Here is a 22606-nt window from a genome sequence, read left to right as displayed (position 1 = left end):
CCTTCCTTCCTTCCTTCCTTCCTTCCTTCCTTCCTTCCTTCCTTCCTTCCTTCCTTCCTTCCTTCCTTCCTTCCTTCCTTCCTCCCTTTAATGATTTTTAATTAAAAACTTTCCATTACCCCCATCCAGGAACTTAGAACTACCATCAAGTCAGCTAAGGGATCCCCTTTTTCCAACTAAATACACATTTATCTTTGTTATTTCACAGCAGCTTCCTCTTGCTACTAGAAAGTAAGTTGCGTGCTGGCAATAGCACTCCTTTGTCCCTCAAGCCCTTCCTGTAAAGGAATCATCCAAACCACCCCAGGAGAATTGAAGCTTGCCAGTCATGGGGGACCTGAGCTCCCTCTTCAAGCCATCAGGGAGCACTTAGCAAGTTTGCCTGCTAAGTCCGAAGCACCAGGCTAAGCACTAAGATCGATTCTGCTCCCAAGGAACTCTCATTCTAATTGGGGGGAGAGCAATATGAAAACTGCAAAAAAGACACATACAAGATGCACACAAGGCGAATATACAAACAGATACAAACAAGATCCTGCATAAACAAGACCTAGATAGATCAGAGAGGTAGATAGATAGATATAATCTATAGAGGGAAGCACTAGCATTACTGGAAATCAGGAAAGGCTTCACATAGAATATGAGACTGCTAGTTGCAACCCGAAGCCAGGGAAGGGAAGACTCGGGGATGAGGAAGAAGAACAGCTCATGCATGAGGAACAGCCAGTGAAAATGCCTAGAGTTGGGCAATGGAGTGTCTTGTTCCCAGAACAGTGATAGCCAAGCATGAGATCTAAGAAGATTAGAAAAGTAGGAGAGAGCCAGTATGGACAGTGATCTTCATTATTCAGTGCACCCAAATCTCTTGAGATCACACATCTGTTTGTCATAAGTGGTTTTAGACCGTTGTGTAAAAAAGATTTACTTTTTTTTTTAACCCTTATTATCTGTCTTAGAATTGAATCTAGGACCTCTCATTTCTAGGTCTACTACTCTATCCACTGAGCCATCTAGCTTCCCTCAGATTTACTTTTAATAAAATTATATCAATTAAAACCATTTCCCAGATAACCTCTTCAGTAGGAAGCCTTGAACTTATGTGTATGTATGGCATTGGCTTATAGCCTTCAGATTGACTGAAGACTTCTTTTTAAACCAGCCACAGAGACTGTAGCCAATTAAGGTGAAGTACCCTATAGGCTACTTTATATTTTAAGTATTTAATTTTGATATTTTCCTTAACTTGGCTTCCAGACGTTCTTTATTTTTATAAATAAATTCAGTCTCAACACTGTGTTAATATAATTGAAGTGGCAATAAGAACTCAATTCAGTTGAGTTAAAATTCTACCAGCAGCATGTAGTCTGCGATTGTAAATCCAGACTATTTTATCAAATGTTTTAGAATTGTGACTTCTGAATTGTTAATTTAATAAGGTAATAATAACAATCATGATAACAGCAGCATGTTTATGCAGCACTTAAAAGTTTGCAAAGTCCTTCACATAATTTCACCCTGTGAAGGAAATGCTAGTTTTATTATCCCCATTTTACAGATGAGGAAACTGAGGCTGAGAGAAGGCAAGCAGTTTACTGAGGATCACATAGCAACTGTGGGAGGGGGGATTTGAGACCAGGTCTTTCTGATGAGAAATCCAGAACTCTGTCCTCTAGGATATACAGTGTATATAATATTTGACTTAATATTTCTATTTAAACACAAAACTTGTGCTTTTTAAATTAAATCTCTGTGTTCTGGTACTCAAAACAATGATCTATTTGAAGGGTTAAAATTTCTATATTAGCCTAACACATCTAAGTCTTCTCCTAAATAATTTTAAAAACCTATTTTAATGGAAATGTTAATGCCAAAGATTATAGGATAAAGGAATTAAAAAACAAGAATGAAAAGGAAGTGAAATTTCATTTTCTGGTGAGGAAGGTGAAAATGACTGAAAGAAAATGACTTTGTAGTACTATTTATTGAAAAAGTTGAATATTCTTACCTTTTATCTTGAGTTCTTTCTATATTTCTCAAAAGACAGAGCACTATGACATTACCACCAATTCAGTTTGACTGGAAAAAAATTATTTGATATATGAAAGGTGCTTTTTAAAATATTGATAGATTCAGTATATCAAATATCAAACACCAACAATGTGTTAGGACCTCGGGAAAGATACTGTCTTGATAAAAAAAAAAACTCCTGTCATCATTAAGCTTTTAGACTAAGAGGAGGTTAAGAAATATACGTAGAAACCATGGTATCTATTTGTTTCAGAGACATAGAGAATATAATATAATTTGGAGTCTGCAGGGGAGGGTCATAATGATGTCCAGAGGTGGTGGGTGGGGAGAGAAGACGTCATGGAAGAGATGACATTTGAACTAGGCTTGAAAATTTGATAGGCAGAAGGGGAGCAGAGAGTAATTTAGGCTCTGCATTCCCTTTATATTATTCAGATTCATATCCTTCACATAAACTGTGTGATTCTGTACAGAGGCATGGAAGAAAATGATGTATACAGGGCCAAGAAAGCAGCGTATTTTGATCTAAGTGCATAATATCTAGATGTAGTAGGACCTTGATCTGGAAAGATACAGTGGCATTAATGTAAGTGATTCCCAAACTCTTTTAGCCTACCACTCCCTTTCCAGAAAAAATATTAAGCCCCTGGAAATTAATTTAAAAATTTTTAATGACAATTAATAGGAAAGATAAATGCCCTTGTGGCCGTCACTGCTCCCCTGGATCGCTGTAGCACCCACCAGGGGGCGGTGGCACCCACTTTGGGAATCACTGATGTACAGTGAAGGGAGCACAGCCAGGAGAAGAGTGTCTGTAGTAACAACATTGTAAAGACAAAGAGCTTTGAAAGATTTATTAGGAACCCTGATCAATGCAATGACTAACGGTGATTCCAGAGAGCAATGATGAAGCATGTTCCCATCTACTGACAAGGAGGCGATAGATATAGGCTGCAGAATGAGGCATATACTTTTGGACTTTTGGATGTGACTAGTGTGGGAGATTGTTTTTCTTAACTATGTTAGTTAATGTTTTTCTGTTCTGTTTTTTTTTTCAGTAGAGATGTTAAAAGTAAGAAGTAGTAGAAGAGAAAAAGAATACAGTGCTGTAAAAAAAAAAAATGAAAACAAACAAATATCCAGGAAGTGACTTAGTGGAATGGAAGAGCTAGGAATAGAACACAGCCTTTGGAAATTTTATGTTGATCTGCAGTCATTCAGCAAAAGAATTGCTCTAAAGGGTGGTTAGGGACAGGCTTTCTTCACTAGTGTTCCATTGATTTGGTCAGGAGGAGGAAAAATAGTGTTTCTATATACGTGTATACTGAACATAATTAATGTAGTTTTTCTATGTATGTTTGTGTGATTTCAAGTACTCTTTTCTTTTTCTGAGGATTGCTCTCTCTGTCTCTCTCTTTCTTTCTCATTCTCTCTACTTCTTCCCATTCACTGAGATCTTTCCAATGTATTTGTGGTACCTCATTTATGTTTACAAATTTGAGCAGTGATAAAAATTCAAAGTCATGAGAAATGTGTGCACTATTTGCTGTAGGTTTTTACCCCCACTCCTATCCCACTCCCCTGCAAAAACCAAAACAAAACAAAAAACAAGCGAACAAACCACACCTCAGCAACTTATGATAGCTCCAACACTCTAAATAAACTAAAGATACCACCCAAAACATTCTCTACATATGCTCACCTGGTTGTAGTTAAAATATTCCACCAGTTTTAAAATTCTTTACAAAAGAAATTCTACACCATGGAATTTCAGTATCTCACATCCTCTTAGGTAGAAAGGTTCTTCCATCTGTCTAACCTAACTGCCTCTTCTTGAAATACATAACATTACTTTTTAAATCTTATCATCTACAGAGGAACAGATGATCAACTCCACTATCATAAATTTTTTTAATTCTAGTTTTGAAATCCATTAGGTAGTCTTCTGACTTCAACAAGGACTTGTGATATTTGGGTCCACTTAATTAAGGCTACCTACTAATGTAAGCCTTCGCAATTATAATCACATCTTCTACTTTTTGACTTCAGTCAATCAACTAGTATTTACTAAGTGCCTACAATGTGGCAGACACTGTGCTAGGCCTTGAGAATACAAGAAATCAATCAGTCAGTAAACATTTATTAAACATGTATTCTGCGTCAGGTGGGCAGATAGGTTTTACAGTGGATAGAATGCTGGACTTGGAGTATGTTTGGGGTTCAAACCTCGCCTCAGACACTTCCTAGCTATGAGACCCTGGGCAAGTCACTTATGCATGTTTGACCCAGTTTCTCATCCATACAATGAGCTGGAGAAGGAAATGGCAAACCACTATGGTATCTTTGCCAAGAAAACTTCAAATGGGGTCATGAAGGGTCAGATATGACTGAAAAATGATTGAACAACAAAAGGTACCAGACATGTGCATGAATGAAACAATTCCTACTTGCAGAGAACTTATGTTCTACTGGAAGAGAATATAAGTATGTATATAAATATATTACAATATAAATACAAAGTGATAAAATGCAAATATGTGCTTCTGGATCTATTCTGCTTCCTCTGTGCCCTATTGAAATGGGGAGACTTAGACACTCTTAAGCCTAAATCACTAATATGTAGTATATTATGATTTATATATGGTAGTATAGTATGATTTTTTCATAAAGAAAAATATTTCTTCTGGGCTATGTGAGCAACAAGATGGAGTACTTAGACATTTTCTCCGATCTCCATGACCTCACAGACCTGACTCCTCTAGGTAAGCAGGGGAGGGTAGAGAGCAATAGTGGACTGCATAATTAGAGATGAGGTGGAATTGGGGCCCTGCTATGGCCTAGTATCCTCTCTGACACTTAATTGGCAAAATTCTTGGCATGAGGCAAAATGGAGAAGGGGGAATGTATGGGGCAAGCTCTACAAGGTAGTGGCAGGAACCACATAGAAGGAAGAGCCTAGGATGGAAGCTATGATTGGATGAGGAATACAGAGAAAAGGAAAGAATAGTTGATTTTAAGGGTTGTGAATCAGAGAATGAGGATCTAGAGTAAACAGAAGAAAGGGAAGGATAATAATAGAATGTTAGAAATACTTTTTGAAAAGGCATATAAAAATGAACATTTAAAAACCAATGAACAGGACTCATTGAAGGGGAAGAGAAAGGGGAATATATTTGAATGAGAAGGAAAATGGGAGGGAAATTATATATTTGGATAAAGGAATTAGTAAGCAGAACTCCAAAGGGAAAGGAGGAGTACCAGATGAGAGAAGGAAATCAGAGGTGAGGGAAGAGAACCAGTGGAAGTGGGACCACCTTACAGAAGGTGATGGTAAAATGTCAGCGTGATGATGGAGAGAATTCCTACAAAAAGGCCAAATGGTGTGATGGAAGGTATAGTAAACTTAGAGAGGGTCATTATGGCACTGGATTTGGAATTCAAATGCTGGTCCTGCCCTTTGCATATTTGTAATATTGGGCCAGTCACTAGTCTCTCTAGGCTTCAATTTTATCTTGTGTTAAATGAGAAAGAATGAATGAATTGGATGATCTCTGTAGGCATTTCTATCTTTAAATCTATGAGCCTATGGTTCCATAGAAACATGAATTTGACCCCAGTCCTACCTGGGTGACCTCTGGCAACTGATTTCACCTTCCTGAGCCACAGTGTTCTCATCTATGAAATGGGAATAATAGTAATTGTACTTTCTCCTTCCTAGGGCTTATTTGAGGGAAGCGCTTTGTGAATCTTTGAGCATCTCTGTAAATATACATTATATTTAGGCAACATCCTTAAAGGATACAAGTATCCATTTAAATAACTTTCTTTCCTCCTAAAAATGATATTCTTCAAACATTATGAGCTGGGAAGAGTTCATATAAAGATAGTAGCAGCAGAAGGAAAGAAAAAGTAACAAGAAAGAATAGTGCCTTCTTGACTTGAAAAACAAATATTGAAAGGATTCCCCCAAGAAGAATAAATTGTTAAATGGTAAAATTCTTTGGTCCCCTAGACCTGTTCAGCTTAACGAATGTTTAAGGAAATTTTGTTTTCTCTCATAGGAAATAGAAAAGGAGTAGGGGGATAAAAGTTTTAGGAAATAGAATCTTTAATGAGTTATAAGGCTTTTGAATTTCAGGAGTACTTGGAGGGGCAGTTCTTTCTCCTAGATTTCTCCTTTTGGAGGAATATGTTGATAATTGGTTTCTCTTGATTATTATTTTATATTCCCATCAGCATTTTCTCAAGTACTAAACTCTTTTTAAAAATAATGATCATTTTGTTCAGGTTAATATCATTTAAGCATTAATAGGATCATTACTTTAATTCATATTCATTATTACCTCTGGGTTGTTTTTCTGTTCAACTTGACACCTGGCCAATCATTTCCATCTTATATTTAAGGCTATTCCCACTTTCTGAGTTCACATTATTCTCCGTTTCTGTTGTTTATAATTTCATCCTACTTTTTAACCATCATTCTAGTTTTTTTTAACATGCCAATGAATTTGAACCCTCAGCCCTTATTTTTATTCTTCACAGTGAGAAGAGGGGATGTCCTAGCAGCTTGGAGTGGAATTCGGCCCCTTGTTATAGATCCTAAATCTAAAGATACCAAGTCAATCTCTCGGAATCATGTTGTTGATACCAGCAAGAGTGGCCTTATTACCATAGCAGGTATGGAAAACTGATGTTTCCTGAATCTCAGATGATAGGTTCCAATGGAAAGATTTTACCTTGTGGAATCTGAATTAATGCCATTATTCCAATCTGAATCAATACCATTATTTTATATTGCCATGAGTAAGTGGTAAATTTTAAGAAAAAAAAATCAAAACCTGAGTAGTATGATAATCTAGTGACCTATTTGCTTATATATGTTGTTTTCAGGTGGAAAATGGACAACTTACCGTGCCATGGCTGAAGATACCATAGATACTGCTATCAAAAATCACAATTTTAGAGCAGGGCCATGTAAGACAGTTGGGCTTTTTCTGCAGGGTGGTAGGGATTGGAGCCCTACTTTGTACATTAGACTGGTTCAGGATTATGGACTTGAAAGTGAGGTATGTGTTTATTGCATTTCATCTTCCTCTTTGCTTAAATAGATTTTGAAAAATAACAAAATTAGCTAAACTATGCCCTCTCTTGTGCATAGTTACATTTGACGAGTACACATTTATGAACAATAGATTCCTATGATAACCAGTAATCTGTGAGAGAGAGACAGAGAGAGATTCCATCTCTTTTTTTAACTAGTACATCTGACAATTTACATTCTTTTTTTCTAAATTGATTCCATAATAGGTTTTCTGCCTATATTTTCCTATTTTATCTATTTACTTTTTTAAATAGTTGGCATGGTATCCTAACTTTGTTATCCCCCTCAAGACCAGCTGAATCTATTCTTCAAATGTGATTCTCAAGATAGACTGAATCTGAAGCATCATTATTCACTGATAACAGTGATACATGCATCTTAGCTTTAGTGCTAGTCTAAGCATCCAGAGCTCAAGGAATGTCCTCCCACACAATCAGAATCGAATACTCCCCTAAACCAATTTGTTACATACTGTGGTATCACTTGACAAGAAGTGCTTACACATGTTTTTGTTTGGTTTTACTTTTTACCTAGGAGGTTGTGATAGTCAAGGTCTTTGCTTAATGTGATTTCCTTTCTATAGGTAGCTCAGCATCTTGCTTCCACTTATGGTGACAAGGCCTTCGAGGTAGCCAAAATAGCATGTGTAACTGGAAAAAGGTGGCCCATCGTTGGAGTGCGTCTTGTGTCTGAATTCCCATACATTGAAGCAGAGGTATGTAATTGGCTGGTTCTTAGTGATCTTTTTTTTTTTTTATTCTCCTCCTCCCTCAAATTAAGACACTGCTGGCTCTAAATTTAGTCTTGAACACCTGCCAAAATCTGAAATAGATAACCACACAACTGTGATCTTTTTAGTTACCTTTTACATTTAATTCTAACATTTGAGAGAATGGTGGTAATCTGAATTAAAGTAATTACAAAAAACTGACAATCCTTTAAGGACCAGTTTATTATTTTTTCCCCCTCTATCTTCTTTTTATCTCTATTTCTTGATACAATGCTTTAAATATAGTACTTAATAAATGCTTTTTTTCTGTGTTATACATATATTATCATGCAAAACACATTTCCATATTTTTCATTTTTGTAAGACAATAATCATATAAAATCAAAGCCCAAATAAACTTAAGCATTCATCTGCATTCTGAATCCAACAGTTCTTTTTCTGGAGGTGGATCGCATTCTTTGTCATAAGTTCCTCAGAATTGTCCTGGATCATTGTATTGCTGAGAGTAGCTAAGTCTATCACAGTTGATCAATCACAGGACCAGTTTAAGACCCTGCTAATATTAGACTTTGACAAATCACGTTAATCCATAGTGAAGTCTTCCTTTTTGGATCTCCTAGGACATATCTGTACCACTCATTTGAAATTTAATCACATCCTATTTTGTGACATTCCTTATGGTGTCTTAAATTGTTATTTAAAGCTTTCCAATGTTTATATATTGCCTACCCAAAAAGAGGATTAATTCCTTGAAGGCAGGGATGCTATCTTGTACTTCTTTTGTATCGCCCATAATACCCAACACAGTGCTTTGCACACTGTGCACTCACATATTTTATTGCTGTTATAATATGTTTTATTGTCGTCTCAAGGAATGTTATTAAGTGTATGTGTAAATGCAAAATTCTTACCATCTGGTTATTTACAATCTAAGTCAGGAAATACTATGTGGACCAAATTTAAGAAGTCTACAGATCATAGAATTATAGGATTTGGATAAAATATGAGTTATGGGATCATAGATTTGGGCTGGAAGGGACTTTAGAAACCATATTTCATCTAGCCCTTCCATTTTACATATGAAGAAACTGAGGATCAAGATCACATGGAACTGGGAAGTGAATTATCCTTTGAGAGGGATTTCCTGCTCTTTCTACAAAGAAAATAATTGAATAAATAACCTCTATACTCCACATAAGCAGAGAGTACATCCTTTCTGCTCATGTAATGAGGTGGCAAATGAGAGGCAGAGGAGATTTGCATTTTTATTCCATGTTATTTGAGAGTGAAGAGACCCCTTTTCCAGAGAGTCAACTTTTCAGATCATAATTTCTCAGGAAGCATGAAGTCATAGTCACTATTACTGCCCATCTTATATTAGTTGGGGGTCCCAAAAAGTAGAAAACCAAACTTTTATCCTTTGTTGACATATACATTTTTTGCAAGTGGTCAGTTACCTTTTAACTTTTGGGTACAAAATAACTTTTTTTAAAATGCCAAATACAGGTGAAATATGGAATTAAAGAATATGCATGCACCGCAGTGGATATCATTGCACGCCGTACTCGACTTGCCTTTCTGAATGTCCAGGCTGCAGAGGAAGCTCTGCCTAAGATTGTTGAACTGATGGGAAGAGAATTGAATTGGAATGATGAAAGGAAAAAGGTAATGAATACAGAATTTTACCACACTTTTCAAATAAGCACACTGGCTTCCAAATAAAACATTGGCTACTCTGCTATATTAGTGGGTGTTAGAATATTCTCCATTAGATTCTACACATTTTCATTGATAACCCTCTTAGAATGTACTGTGTAGTGAAACTCCTGTTTTCTGCTAATTTACCTTTTTCCCTTTAGTAGCAAAAATGTTCTTATAGATGATTCTCTTAACAAGCAATATGAAATGATGGCCCTGTTCCCAGACCTTCAAGTGCTTATTCAGTGAAGCTTCATTTTTGATCCCATATCCTCAGACCAAAAGAAAGCCAATTTATTCCAAGCTAAGGCTTAGATATAAAGAAGTAGTCTTACAGATTACTATTAAGGGCGAATCTGATAGGTATAGTGTCTCAGTAGGAAAGTTTTTTAGTACTTTATTTTCATGGATTACAATTAGCTCCAACCATAGTAATTTTCAGAAGCACAGCATTACTTGTCTACCTTGATGCTATTTCCATGCACATAGCAAATAGAACCACTGTAAAACAATACCAAGAACAAGTTTTGGTCTAACTGACTAACTATAGTCCTAAATATTGGGGTGAATTAAGGGGGGGAATAAAGAATAAAGGGAAAACAAGAAGAAAAGGTGACTAAGTAATTAAATTCAACATGTCCTGAACAGAATTCATTTTTTACTCAAAACTCTTCTTCCATACTTTCTAATTTCTGGTTAGGTACCAACAGCTTTGTGGTCATTCAAGTTTGTAAAATCTGAATTTGGGGGGAATGACTTTTCCTCATTCCTTGTAACCAATTAGTTGCTAAGTTTTTTTTAATTCTGCCTTCACAATATTTTTTTTTCTACTCAAATGGTGACCAGCATAGTTTAGGCTAGCATCATGGGATCAAAGCTGAGTAAAGCACTGGACCTGGAGTCAGGAAGACCAGAGTTAAATTCTTGTCTCTTATACTTATTAGCTATATGTTGCTGGGCAAGTTGCATAACCTTCATCTGCCTTTGATTTATGAACCGAAAAATGGGCATCATTGTAGCATCTACCTCAGAAGAGTTATTGTGAGGATAAAATATTTGTGAAACACTTAATGTAGTGCCTAGCATAACAATAGGCATTTAATAAATATTTTCCCCTTTTCTTACACTTCTCTTCATAAGATGGCAGATTTAAAACAAGAATGGACTTCAGAAGTCATTGAGTTCAACTCCCTTATTTTACAATCTAAAGAAATTGAGGCTTATATAAGATAAATGACTTGACCATGATCATACAACTACTAAGATTCTGAAGCAGGATTTGGAGTCTTCCTGACAATACTGCCTTACATCTGAACTGTTTTAATATCCTTCTAATGTGGCCTTCTTGCCTCCAGTCTCTCTCATCTCCAGTTTGTTTTCCCTCTAGCTGCCAAAATGATATTCCTGAACAACAGGTCCAAGTCTTAGCACTACCCTACTCAGGAATATCCACTGGTTCTTCTTCTTTTTTTTTTAACTAAACATAAACTCCCATTTGGTGTTGAAAGTCAAATCACCAGTTTCTAGTATCCCCCCCCCCAATTCTTTGTGTTTATTTTGTATGTAGTTTTTATTTACTTATCTGTATTAGTGTTTCCATTCTGGAAAACAGAACCTCCTTGAGGGCAAGAATTATTCTGTTTTGTCTTTGAATACTTAATGCTTTGTAGCATGCCTAGCATAGAGTAAATGTAAAATCAGTGCTTGTTGAGTAAATGAATGAATACTAGTTTTTTGTAACAATAGTAGTCAACATAGAGTGAGATAATCAGAATCACTTGCAATGGTCATCAGTACTTCTGAAACTTAAATTCAAAGTAAAATTTAATAAACATTGATTAAGCCCATTCTATATGTGCAAGGCACTGTCAGGCATCAAATCTATGAAGAGAATAAAATGGCCTGTTTTCTGCACTTATGCAATGTATGTGCTTGTGCAATTTTAATACAAGTTAGGGAACAGTGCAAGCAGAATAGAAATCCAGTTCAAGGGAAATATGAGAAAGGGAAGAGAAGAAACAGAACAGCTTAGCAGAGAAAGTGGCACTAAACCTAGACTTTGAAGAGAGAAAAGGATTCTTCAAGGTAGTGATGATGAGGGAGTATGTTCTAAGCCTGTTTCAAGAGCCCAAAGAATAGGTTTAGGCTTTTTTTCCCACCTAGTATGTCCAGAATAATATCTGCTGAACAATTCTCAAGCCCTTACCTCCAACACACTCAAGGAATGAGAATTCAAAGTAAATCTACTGTCTCCCAGTGGGTAGAATGTGACCAGTCTAGTTCATAGAATTCTCTTCCTCCATCTCACCTCCCACAGTCTGAATTCCTGGCACAAATTGAATCAACATCTCCTCACAACCAGATCTCAGGGCTCTCTTTCTATTCCTGCACATTCAAATCATTCCACCCATAACTTTGGAGTGAATCAATAACACACAGTCCTATATTGTAGAAAGTTGGGGAAAGCACAGAAATATCCATTTTTCCATGTAGTTCTAAGAAGTAACAAGATGTTATGTCACAGGGTGTCTTATTTTGATTATTTAACTAATATAGCTTTTTGCAAATATGTTAAAGAAATAATGATTGATTAATAGATGGATGAATTCATGATAGGATGACTTAAAGGATCCTCTTCCATCCCATGATCCCATTTTTTTTCAGTATTTTCATGAAAGTCCTTATGCCAGATTCCTACATTCCACGTCATATTGTGACTTCATTTTCACTCCTTGTGAAGAAATGGGCATTGGAGTATTTTGTATCATCTTATTTAAGTACTTGTTTACTTTATGCCATTGCTAACTTTATGTTTCAGATACCATAGCCACTACTAAATATAATAAATTATTTTGGACTGAGTAAGGAAACATTCCTTCTTTTATTTCTTAGGGGAAATAAAAAGAATTTAGATTTTGGAATTTCCTCTCCTTAAGAGCAAGGATTATTTCACATTTGCTCCCAGTACTTTGTATGGTAATAGGTACATTCATTCTATAAAGACTTATCAAACTCTTGGTCATTGATGAAGTTGATAGAGCTTTAGGGATGTGATCTGTATTTTAGGCGGAACTCGATTGTGCAACAAGATTTCTATACTATGAAATGGGCTACAGGTCTCGATCAGAGCAATTAACAGATCTTTGTGAAATTAGCCTCCAGCCTGCTGATATTGAAAGGTACCCATCTTTTACATTTTCCTTTACTCTGGCTTAAAAAAATGACTGATGTGAGCAAATTTTTCCATTAATAATCATTATTTTCCAGGTACAAGAAGAGATTTCACATGTTTGATAAAGAGCAAAAAGGCTTTATTACCATAATTGATGTTCAGCGGGTGCTAGAGGTAACCTTGTTTGTTTGTACCTTCAAAATCTTTAATAAAATTACTAGAATTAATGCTTAATTGATGCTACCTTTACTCTTATTTAGAGCATCAATGTTCAAATGAATCAAAATACACTACATGAAATTCTCAATGAAGTAGACTTGAATAAAAATGGAGTGGTTGAACTCAACGAATTTCTGCAGGTGAGTTGTGGCTGCTTGTTTTTTTTTTTAATGAAAAAATATACTTATCTCTGGTCACGAAATGTTTAACTTGTTCTAAGAAATAGACCATTAACTACACAGTCCACTGAGAAATGAAGTAGTTCAAAAGTCAGAAATGCTTGTGTGTGTGTGTGTGTGTGTGTACATACGTGTGTACGTGTACACTGGACCTATGATTTGACTGTTTTAAGGATCTGCCTATCAATCAATAACTTCTTTTCAATTTATATTATTAGAGTTGCTTGAGGGTTGCCTGAATGGTTAAATGATTTGGCCAGGGTCCTTCAGTCAGAAATGAGACTTGAATCTGGCCTTCCTGGCTTCAAGGCTTACTTTTTATTCACTTAATATTCTATACACATACGTGTGCATGCATACTCATACACATTCATCTCTCCATATTTATATAACTATATATATACATATGTACACAAAAATTTATATATATATATATATATTCATATGCATTCATACAGAAATATTTGGGGAGTTGAGGAAGGAGAGCACTAAAAATAGATGTTTTAAGGAGAAATCAGAGAAAGTCTTGATTTGTGACTATAGACAAATCCGTGTCCATAGATTTATCAGATAAATCTATCTGAGCTAATGAAGGGCCTGCGTGAGGCAGAACATTTCTTCTTTCTCTTTGCAATTCATGTTTCTCTTAATTAAATTAATGAACCACTCAAATGTGCTGAGCCATTTAGATTAAATATAGGTTCTCATTGGGGTTAAGGATTTAACCTAGGAGCATCATTTTTTTAAAAGAACCAATCAATATCCCTTTTAGAGTAACCCTTGCCCCACTTTATCAAATGTCGAACTGTCATGCCTTAAGATACCTTAGCTATGCATTGTGTAGTACATTTTAAAAACTATATTGTATTCTTATAGGGATTGAAACTTGAGAAGCAAACTATAGGAAGAACATATTTTTTTTCATTTCAAGACCATATCTGTTATGGCATATAATTCAAATATTTATATTCTTTGTAATTCCAAACTTGAATCTCAATTCTTTAAAATTTTAATTGATGATAGAAACTTCAGATTTTCACTCAGTAATGAAATTGGGCCTGAAGATCATTCATCCACGCAAACACCTATAAAGAAAGATATAGACAAGTAATATATTTGTATCAGTCCACTTCACTCCACTTATATGAAGAGTTTATTTGTTCCTTACTAGCTAGGTTTGTTTTTGTAGTCTTTCTTGGGCAGGTATTCCAAATGACTGCCAGGTCTTTGCTGCATCATGGCAATGATGAATGCTGAACATGAGATAAATTAATGCTGGGGATTTTGGTCAATGTCAGCCCTTTCTTCACTGTGTCAAGTTAAACAAACAAGATCAAGGCAAAGGAAATGGTAATTGTCTCTCTGGAGATGAGCTGCAGATAAGAGCATTGTTGAATCTAAATGTAGAAAATTTCCACAGGTTGTGTCCAGCATTACAAAAAAGAGTTTCATTCTTCTTAAAACTGATTCTTTAACCCAGGCAGGCTTCAAAATGAATCAAGATTCTCATTTTGCCTTTAAAAATAGAAACCATTGAATACATTTTCTTAGTAATTATCAGAAAAATACTTGTATTATTATAGATTTTTGGAAAAATTTCCATCAAGTCATGTGCTTTCTCACATGTCAAAAATACTTTAAAAATTAATATTGAAAAAATGTGTATTTACATTGGAGTTGAAAGGTTGATTGAAGTCTTCTATCACAATCAGTACTCCCATTTTAGAGATGAGGATATTGAGATTCAGTGAGGTTGAATAATTTGCCCAAGATCATATGGAGAATTTGTTAGAATTTGAACAGAGGTCATCTAATGTCAGCACCAGTGTTCTTAACGTTACTCCACTTAGCTGTGTTTAGAGATCTTAACATCATGAGTGTCATGAATTGTGGTACTTAATAGTTGAATTAATTTGATTGGAGTGTAGTTGGAAAAATCGATGCTAAGAAATTAAATCCTTTTGCATGTTTTTTATAGAATTTCTTGATGATCAGGCTTTGACTTTTCCAACTCTCCATCATAAATTATATGTTCTAAATAAAAATGTTATACTGTAATTTAAAGCCTTTTTTTTTTAGAGCTAAGGAAACTATCCCCTATATGATCTATGGAAACTTGTAACTATTTAACTATACAAAATCATATCTGAGCAATTTTAAAACTTCAAAATTGACTATGGATCATGACAGAGAAGACAGTATTTTAGACATGATGCCATATACAAATCAACTCTGTTTAAAAAGATAATTTTCACTCCTTATGGTCATTTGTTGCAATAGGGTTTAAGGTCCTTGTAGACTAATATTAGTCTTAGCAATAAACTATTTATGGAAAGGTAAGGGTTAAAAAAAGGTACATTTGAATAGATAAGAGAAATTAAAATAAATTAATAGTAAAATTATTTTAAAAAGATTTAAACATTCTTGACAGTTGACACTTCTGGTCATATTTTAATGGTTTTTGCTGAATAATGAATTTGGGATGTTTTCTCTAAAATGCTCACAAGTGATTGAAACTAGAATCTGTCTTATACCCTTTAATCCTTTTACCCTCTATTGCCCCCTTTTCTTTTTAGTATAGTGTAGTTTCGAGGTTGATGTAAAAGTAGGCTAAAAAACTTTTTAGAGAAAAATATAGTTTGATATTTTATTATATATTTTATATAATATATTTACATATAAAATATGTTGCATATTTTATATGTTTAATATTTTAATGTATTTTATTTTATATATTTTTTACTTTTTATATAAAATATTTTTAGAAGATATGGAACCTATATTTATTTGTTTGTTTATTTAAAGCCCTTCCCTTCCCTCTTAGAATCAATACTGTGTATTGGTTCTAAGGCAGAAGAGTGGTAAGGGTGGGCAATGGGGGTCAAGTGACTTGCCCCAGGGTCACACAGCTGGGAAGTGTCTGAGATCAGATTTGAACCTGGGACCTCTGGTCTCTGGGCTTGGCACTCAATCCACTGAGTCTACCCAGCTGCCCCCTAGATTTATTTCTTAATCTTATTGACTATAAAGACTATTTCTAATCATCCTTAGGTGGGACAGTGATAGATGTATGACTTTACAGTTCAAAGGCTCAGAATTTTATGACTCTATTGTAATTAGCAATCCAAACCTTTGAATAATGCCTTTTGAAACACTCTTCAGTGTTAGGACTAACTTGTCCATTTCTGTCCTTGGAAGTTGTTCAGATATAAAAGCAATGGAATGTACAATCCAAAATGTGTAAATATATATTAAGGAACACTGTGGCTAGATATATTTTAGGTATGATGAATGATCAGAGCAATCAAAAAAATTAAAAGAAAAGTATTTGGGAAGATAGGGGTAGGGAAAGCAAATCATGAAAAATTGGCCAGTCTTGAATAGGAAAAAGAGGGGGAAAACCACATGTAAAATACTTATAATTGCCTAATGCTTTTCCACATGAAAACAAGTCCCTTGCCTGTTGAATGCATGTAATTTTGAGACTAATCAGAATTTTATCCATTGGCTAAAAAAGGAATTAATTAACTAACTGTGAGCTGTGGAGTATATTAATTCTTTAAGGTAGATTTTTGGGTCTAGTTTCAGGGACTTAAATGAAAATTCCTTTGAAAAGTCTTTAAGAAAGTTGACTTTAGAAATACCGAAGGAGTAAAGTACAGTATCATCCACTCCATTCCCCCTGTTAAATATGCGGTCATTGAGACTGTTTTGTCTATCTACCATCACTAGGATTGTTCTCATTTTAACAAATGGAATTCAAAAATCCAGTATTTAAGATACTCTCCAACAGCTCAAGTGGTTTGAAGACACATAATGGCAACAAGTGAGGTTGGCTTTCAAAGACACATTGATTTGCTCAGATAGACATTTCTCTAGAAATGATGATCTACCTGCCCCACTGATTGAAATTTCACCACCATGGAAGCATCTTTTTGCTTTTGCTCTCTGTAGCACCTGCTATGGTTTTTGATAGAGAACCCATTTATCTCAGCTTACAGTTTTAATAATTATTAAAGTGTCTTTCAGAATTGAATACTATGGCCTGGTGTGTGTGTGTGTATTTGTGTGTATTCTAACATGGTGAATGCTGTTTCTTTAAGCTGATGAGTGCTGTCCAAAAAGGAATGGTATCTGGAAGCCGTCTGGCAATACTCATGAAGACTGCAGAGGAAAACCTGGATTCAAGGTCTCCCATTCCAGTGGATCGAAGTTGTGGAGGATTGTGAGTCTGAGCAGATTATAAAACAAAACAAAAGCCAACAAATAACAGAAACAACAACAACAACAAAAAAAAAAAGCACTGTGCTAGAAACAACTCTTACTTCTCCTAACTAATGGATATGGGTAGCTACCATTTTTTTTTAATCACTGGGAAACATTCCAAACTTCTTAAGATCTCTGTGTTTGTCCCTGATTTGTAGTTGCCTTTCAGCATAGCTTATAAAAAGGGCATTTTACCTTTATATTTAATGCAGATCTTAATACTCTACTTTTGGCCTGTTAGAGTGGACATGCTTTTATGAATTTTCAGAGCAGGATGTTTTGGCAGAAATTCAAGGAAGAACTTGGAGATTTGCTGACACCTACCTGTGTTCATTAAACTTTTAGATAGCCTTTACTCTTGAAAAAGAAGGTGCATGAAGACTGACCCCTTTGGAAATGATAGTGTTTCCAAGGATTTCTTCCACCTTGTCCTCCTTGCCTTACTTTCACAATATTGTTCAATTTTCTATTTCAAGGTGTGACTGCCAAAACTCAAAAAAAAAAAAAAAAGTTTAGATCTGGTTTCAGGAGCAAACCACAAAGAGAAAGTCTGAAAGCTTCCCAAATCACAGGTATAGATAAGGATAGCATTGACATTTACTGAGTCTTACAGTGATAGTTTCATCTCGGCAGTTCATTTTTTTTTTTTAACAGTGGCTGCTGGTTTTTCTTTGAATGCTGAGGTTGCCAGGAAGATCCTTGATTTCCTTGCTTTGAGACTAGCATGGAAATGGCACATTTGGGCGTAACAAGGATTAACCCAAAATTTCCATCTCTTTATAGTAATGCTACAATTAATGGCAGAAATGTAGTTCTATTAGCACATGTATAAAAAGCACAAGTTTCAATCCCCAGATCTTACTTTTGAGGGAGCAGGTAATATTGTCTTAATATTGGTTTATACTGAGCCCTGCTGCACTGGTTTTGTGCACTTAGCAGAGAAATAGTGGCGGAAGAATAGAAATGAAATACTTTAGTTTGCTCATTCCAAATATTAACCTCAAGCACAAAGTTATGGTGCTGTTGTTATTTTTTTAATCCTTGAACATGTTTTCCCTTATGTCCTCTTAAAGAAAAAAACCTAATATTTTAAGGAAGGACAGTTTAGGCATATTTTTGTAGCTACTTGGTTTCTAGTTGAACTACCTTCACCTGATAGGCTGTCCCTTGGCTCTTCCTAGTGTGAAATGAACCCATTTGAGTTTTTGCAAGGATGAGGTTCTGTATATAGAAGCAAATACCACTCTTTGAGGGAAGCTTTTTACTACCACGCCTGAAAGTCTTAGTTTTAAAATCCAGTACCCAAATGGACAAACCAAAGCACAGAGATGTTTCCTTTTAGCATAAGACAGCATCTTAATGCCTTCCTTTGTCAACTCTCTCATATTTATTTCACTATTAAGATTCTAAATGGTATAAAAAAAGCCAGTAGTCTAAATCAAAATACATTTTTTTAAAAAAAGACCATTTCAATTCTGTGAACATTTTTTAAGTGCCTACTACTTGGACGGCACTGTACAAGACTACAGAGATGGAAAACAGCCTGCCCACAAGGAGCTTAGGTTTATGCCTTTGTCATAAGGGAGTATGCAATCAAGGCAATGATACATCTGGATGTCACTGCGACAGTCTTCTTTTAAGATTCCAGCCAATATTTTTCTAAATGGTGGTAGAAATAGGACAACTCAGTATTGCACTGAAAACATAATAAATTCATCTGTCTAAAGCCTAAAAAAGCCCTGACAGGCAGAAAAGTTATTTTCAAAATAAATTCTTTATTTTGTGTGTGTGTGTGTGTGTGTGTGTGTGTGTGTGTGTGTGTGTGTGTGTGTGTGTATTTGCCTGGGGTGAAATATTGTAATTTTGTGTGTTTGGTTTCCCTCTCTTTTTCTTCCTCTAGTTAAATCAAGATAATGATGACTTGTATCTCCCTCAACCTAATACAGTAGGAAATTGACTTTTGCTTAGGAACTCAGATTCCTTTGCTAGATCTGCATTTGTTAGATAGGCCTTGTGCATGTTTAGCTGGGAGTGAGGCCTTGCATCAGTTTTCTTCTGAAATCTGCTGAGTCTGAATCTGCACTTCTTCACGAGATCTAGAAACTTGTCTTGAGAATTGGCTGGTGCCAACCATTTTTTTTTCAAACTGTGAATAAAGTATACAGGCATTTTTGTGTCATGTCTTAAATTAACATTCGAGGGGATACCTGATAATAACTTTTGGAAAAATCGACTCCTCCCTGAAACCTATTCCAGTTAGTCTTACGGAGTGATTTTTGGACACACTTTTACAGGGGTTGAGCTGAAAAAAATCCTGTCTGTGTTGAAAACTGTGTAGGTGATGTGAACAAAAATAGTTCTCCACCATAGTAGTAGCAATAGTAATAAAATAAGGCCTGTTTATAGACCATAGTTGTCTGCCACATAAGCAGTGTACCATTTCTTGATTTCAATCAATGTATCCTGAGTAGAACTTCAGGATTTCTCCTGCATGCCCCTTTATTCTGCTTTAAATTCTGGCTTTGTTTGGCCTTTCTTCGTGGTATGCGGAATGCTAGCTTTCTCTTGTACTCTGGCAAAACTACATTTTTATTTTTGATAGGTTAAAAAATGCAAGGGTCGATCATTGAATTAATTATCCCACATTTTATGTATTTAAGAAAAAGCTGTTGGCATATGAATGTAATAATGGTGAAACCAATGCAGTTGTATCTTTGTACTGTTTTGCATTATTTCAGTCCTATGGGTGGTCCAGGGGAAAACCGTCCTTACTATGTGTGAAACTAGAAACAAAATACCAACAGCTACAAGCGCTGTGCTGGCGTGGATAGACATACTGCATGTTTTTACATGTGGCACTTTTATGTATTATGTTAGGTTATTGTTCTAGATTGGACTGTTAAATACTGTGTTTGAGGCTGGGTTGTCATTTTTATAACTGTCTTGGTGTTTTATTGCCATTATTTATTACTTTTGATATACAGAATGAGCTGCATGCATTTATAGAGCAATAAGAGGATGTATTTAATGTGCCTTGTTTTTAACTGAATAAGAACTGAAAGCATGAATCAATAAAACTGATTAAAATGGTCCACTCACTGGCATTTTGATGTTCCTGGCAGTCACAGAAATAACTTTGATTAGTCTTGAAGTTGGAAAAAAAAAAGTTTGAAAAATGTTTTAAGAAACTGTATTTTTTAAATGACATTTATTTGTTATTTTTTTAGCTCTGAATTTTGCAGAGCTATATCAGAAGTGAAATCTCTGCATTAGACAGATTTAATTTTTATGAGATAGCCTGAATTATTTGTATTAATTTGTAGCTGAAGCCTTTAGGGCATGAGTTCTATATTTGTGCAATCCTGTTTTAAAATTACATCCAGCCTATTACAGCTCTGTTGGGTTTTTTGTCAACCAGAGCCTTTCAGACTAAGCGTTCCCATGCACACTGATGAATTTTATCATAACTAAAATCAATAGAAATGAATGGGAAAGATTACATAATCCATTTTGATCATCTTACATGTCAAGTTAGTGCAGGGATGCCAAGTGTTGATAAATGCTCTGACTGAAAAAATGCTATATATTTTCATTGTCAGTAAATCAGTAAAGCTGTTATCGGTTTAAACACAAATTTTAGAATGCCTGTATTATTTTATAGGTTTTTAATTCACACATATAGAAGGGAATATCTTCAACATTTATAGTTTAGACTTGCTGCACGAAAGCATTGTGTGTTCAAGTGCACATGTGCTCTTCGGAAGATTCCGTGAAATTGTTGTTATAATATTTAGAAGTATGAGTTTATAGACAGGCTTTAATAATGAATAGTCTGGTAGTCATCTGGAAGAAACTTTTGGGGTGGAATACGTTTTTTTCCATTGGTCTAACATGTCAAATCATTGTAGCATTAAAATTTGCCTGAATATGCTGATCTTACCTTTTAAAAATGATTGTGAAATTTGGTGTATTCAAAGAAGCAAGAAATATGTTATTGACAAAGGTGTTTTTTAGTTGCTGCCTAAAATGGATAGTTTCTACCTGTCTCAGTCTTCTCCTAATGACATGGGAAAGGGAAAAAATCAGCAGACTATGATGCCCTCACAAGGAAAAGATTTTTACTTGTTAAATAAAAATAGTGAAGCCTTTAAAAATTTTTAGGCCCTTTATAAGCCACCTAACTTCTGAACAGAAATGAGTACAATAAAATGTATAAGAGCTTTAATAACCCTGGAGATATTCATGTGGATATTTAATAAAGAAAATAATTCTGTGTGGAGGCTTTTTTTTAAGTCTCAATAGTTTTTCAGTCTCTTAATTACTTAACCTATAAGAATTGAATTTGTTTGTAAAATGCTGTTTTAGGAGAATTAACAGAGCAAGCTTCACTCCTTCATATAATAATAACAATGATAATAATAACAACAACTAACATTTATATAGCCAGACACTATGTTAAGCACTTTACAATTATTATCTCATTTAAGCCTCAAAACCTTGGAGGTAGGTGCTATTATTATTATTCCCTTTTAAAATTTGACATTGAAGTGCCCAGTAGCTTAGGACTCTAGATTATAGGACAAATCTTTTCTTCCAGTTCCTTCTTACCTTTCTAACCAATTGAATCTACAACTTTAGTAAAATTTAAGGTGTTTACCCTGCTTCACTTATATTTGCAATTTTATAACTTAACAGAAATGAAGAATGAATGCCATAATCTTATGTTTTGTGTATTTAGAGCATGATATAAAACGTAACTATTTTTAAAAGCTTGGAACCAAGTTGATTTGACCATTGGACGTATGAACCCAATAGATCCAATTATGTATGGTTACAAAAACTGCTACCATTAAAAAAAAGACCAAAAAAACCCTCTTAAAATCTATCCCTAATAAAAAAAAAACTTTTCAAACTGATTCCTTTAATTTATATGGTTTTATTTATTGACTTAGTCCTTAATTTTGGAATGGATACCAAGAAGAAGAAGATAGTAGACTTCCTTTTGCTATAGATGTTCATAAGATAAATATACTGGTTTATGGGAGATTCTTCTTTACAGTAGAAAGCCACTTCTTCATAGTAATACTTTTTTTTTTTTGGTGTTGTTATATTTAGTTTGATGTTGGACTCCCCCCAGTCCCCTCTTCCTGTTTCTCTAACTAAATATGGCACATTTAATCTGGTTTTACAAAGCTACCTTCATCTGTTTGTCT

The 22606-nt window shown here is 34.9% G+C and overlaps 1 protein-coding gene across 1 annotated transcript in view; it reads left to right on the top strand.

Annotated features, from left to right (window-relative positions):
• Positions 1–20487, top strand: part of GPD2 (glycerol-3-phosphate dehydrogenase 2) — a 191745-nt gene extending 171258 nt beyond the window's left edge. Inside the window, exons 10-18 of the mRNA XM_044669859.1 lie at positions 6571–6705; positions 6919–7094; positions 7713–7844; positions 9366–9524; positions 12624–12736; positions 12825–12903; positions 12990–13088; positions 17231–17352; positions 19294–20487. Coding sequence (XP_044525794.1) covers positions 6571–6705; positions 6919–7094; positions 7713–7844; positions 9366–9524; positions 12624–12736; positions 12825–12903; positions 12990–13088; positions 17231–17352; positions 19294–19297 — 1019 coding nt within the window. The 3' untranslated portion in view covers positions 19298–20487. The remainder of the gene's footprint in view (positions 1–6570; positions 6706–6918; positions 7095–7712; positions 7845–9365; positions 9525–12623; positions 12737–12824; positions 12904–12989; positions 13089–17230; positions 17353–19293) is intronic.
• Positions 20488–22606: the final 2119 nt, after the last annotated feature.

Source organism: Gracilinanus agilis, chromosome 3 (genome assembly GCF_016433145.1).
Source record: "Gracilinanus agilis isolate LMUSP501 chromosome 3, AgileGrace, whole genome shotgun sequence".
In the NCBI taxonomy this organism is placed as follows: domain Eukaryota; kingdom Metazoa; phylum Chordata; class Mammalia; order Didelphimorphia; family Didelphidae; genus Gracilinanus; species Gracilinanus agilis.
The sequence above is the reverse complement of the archived record's forward strand: the minus strand, read 5'-3'. Positions and strand labels throughout refer to the sequence as shown.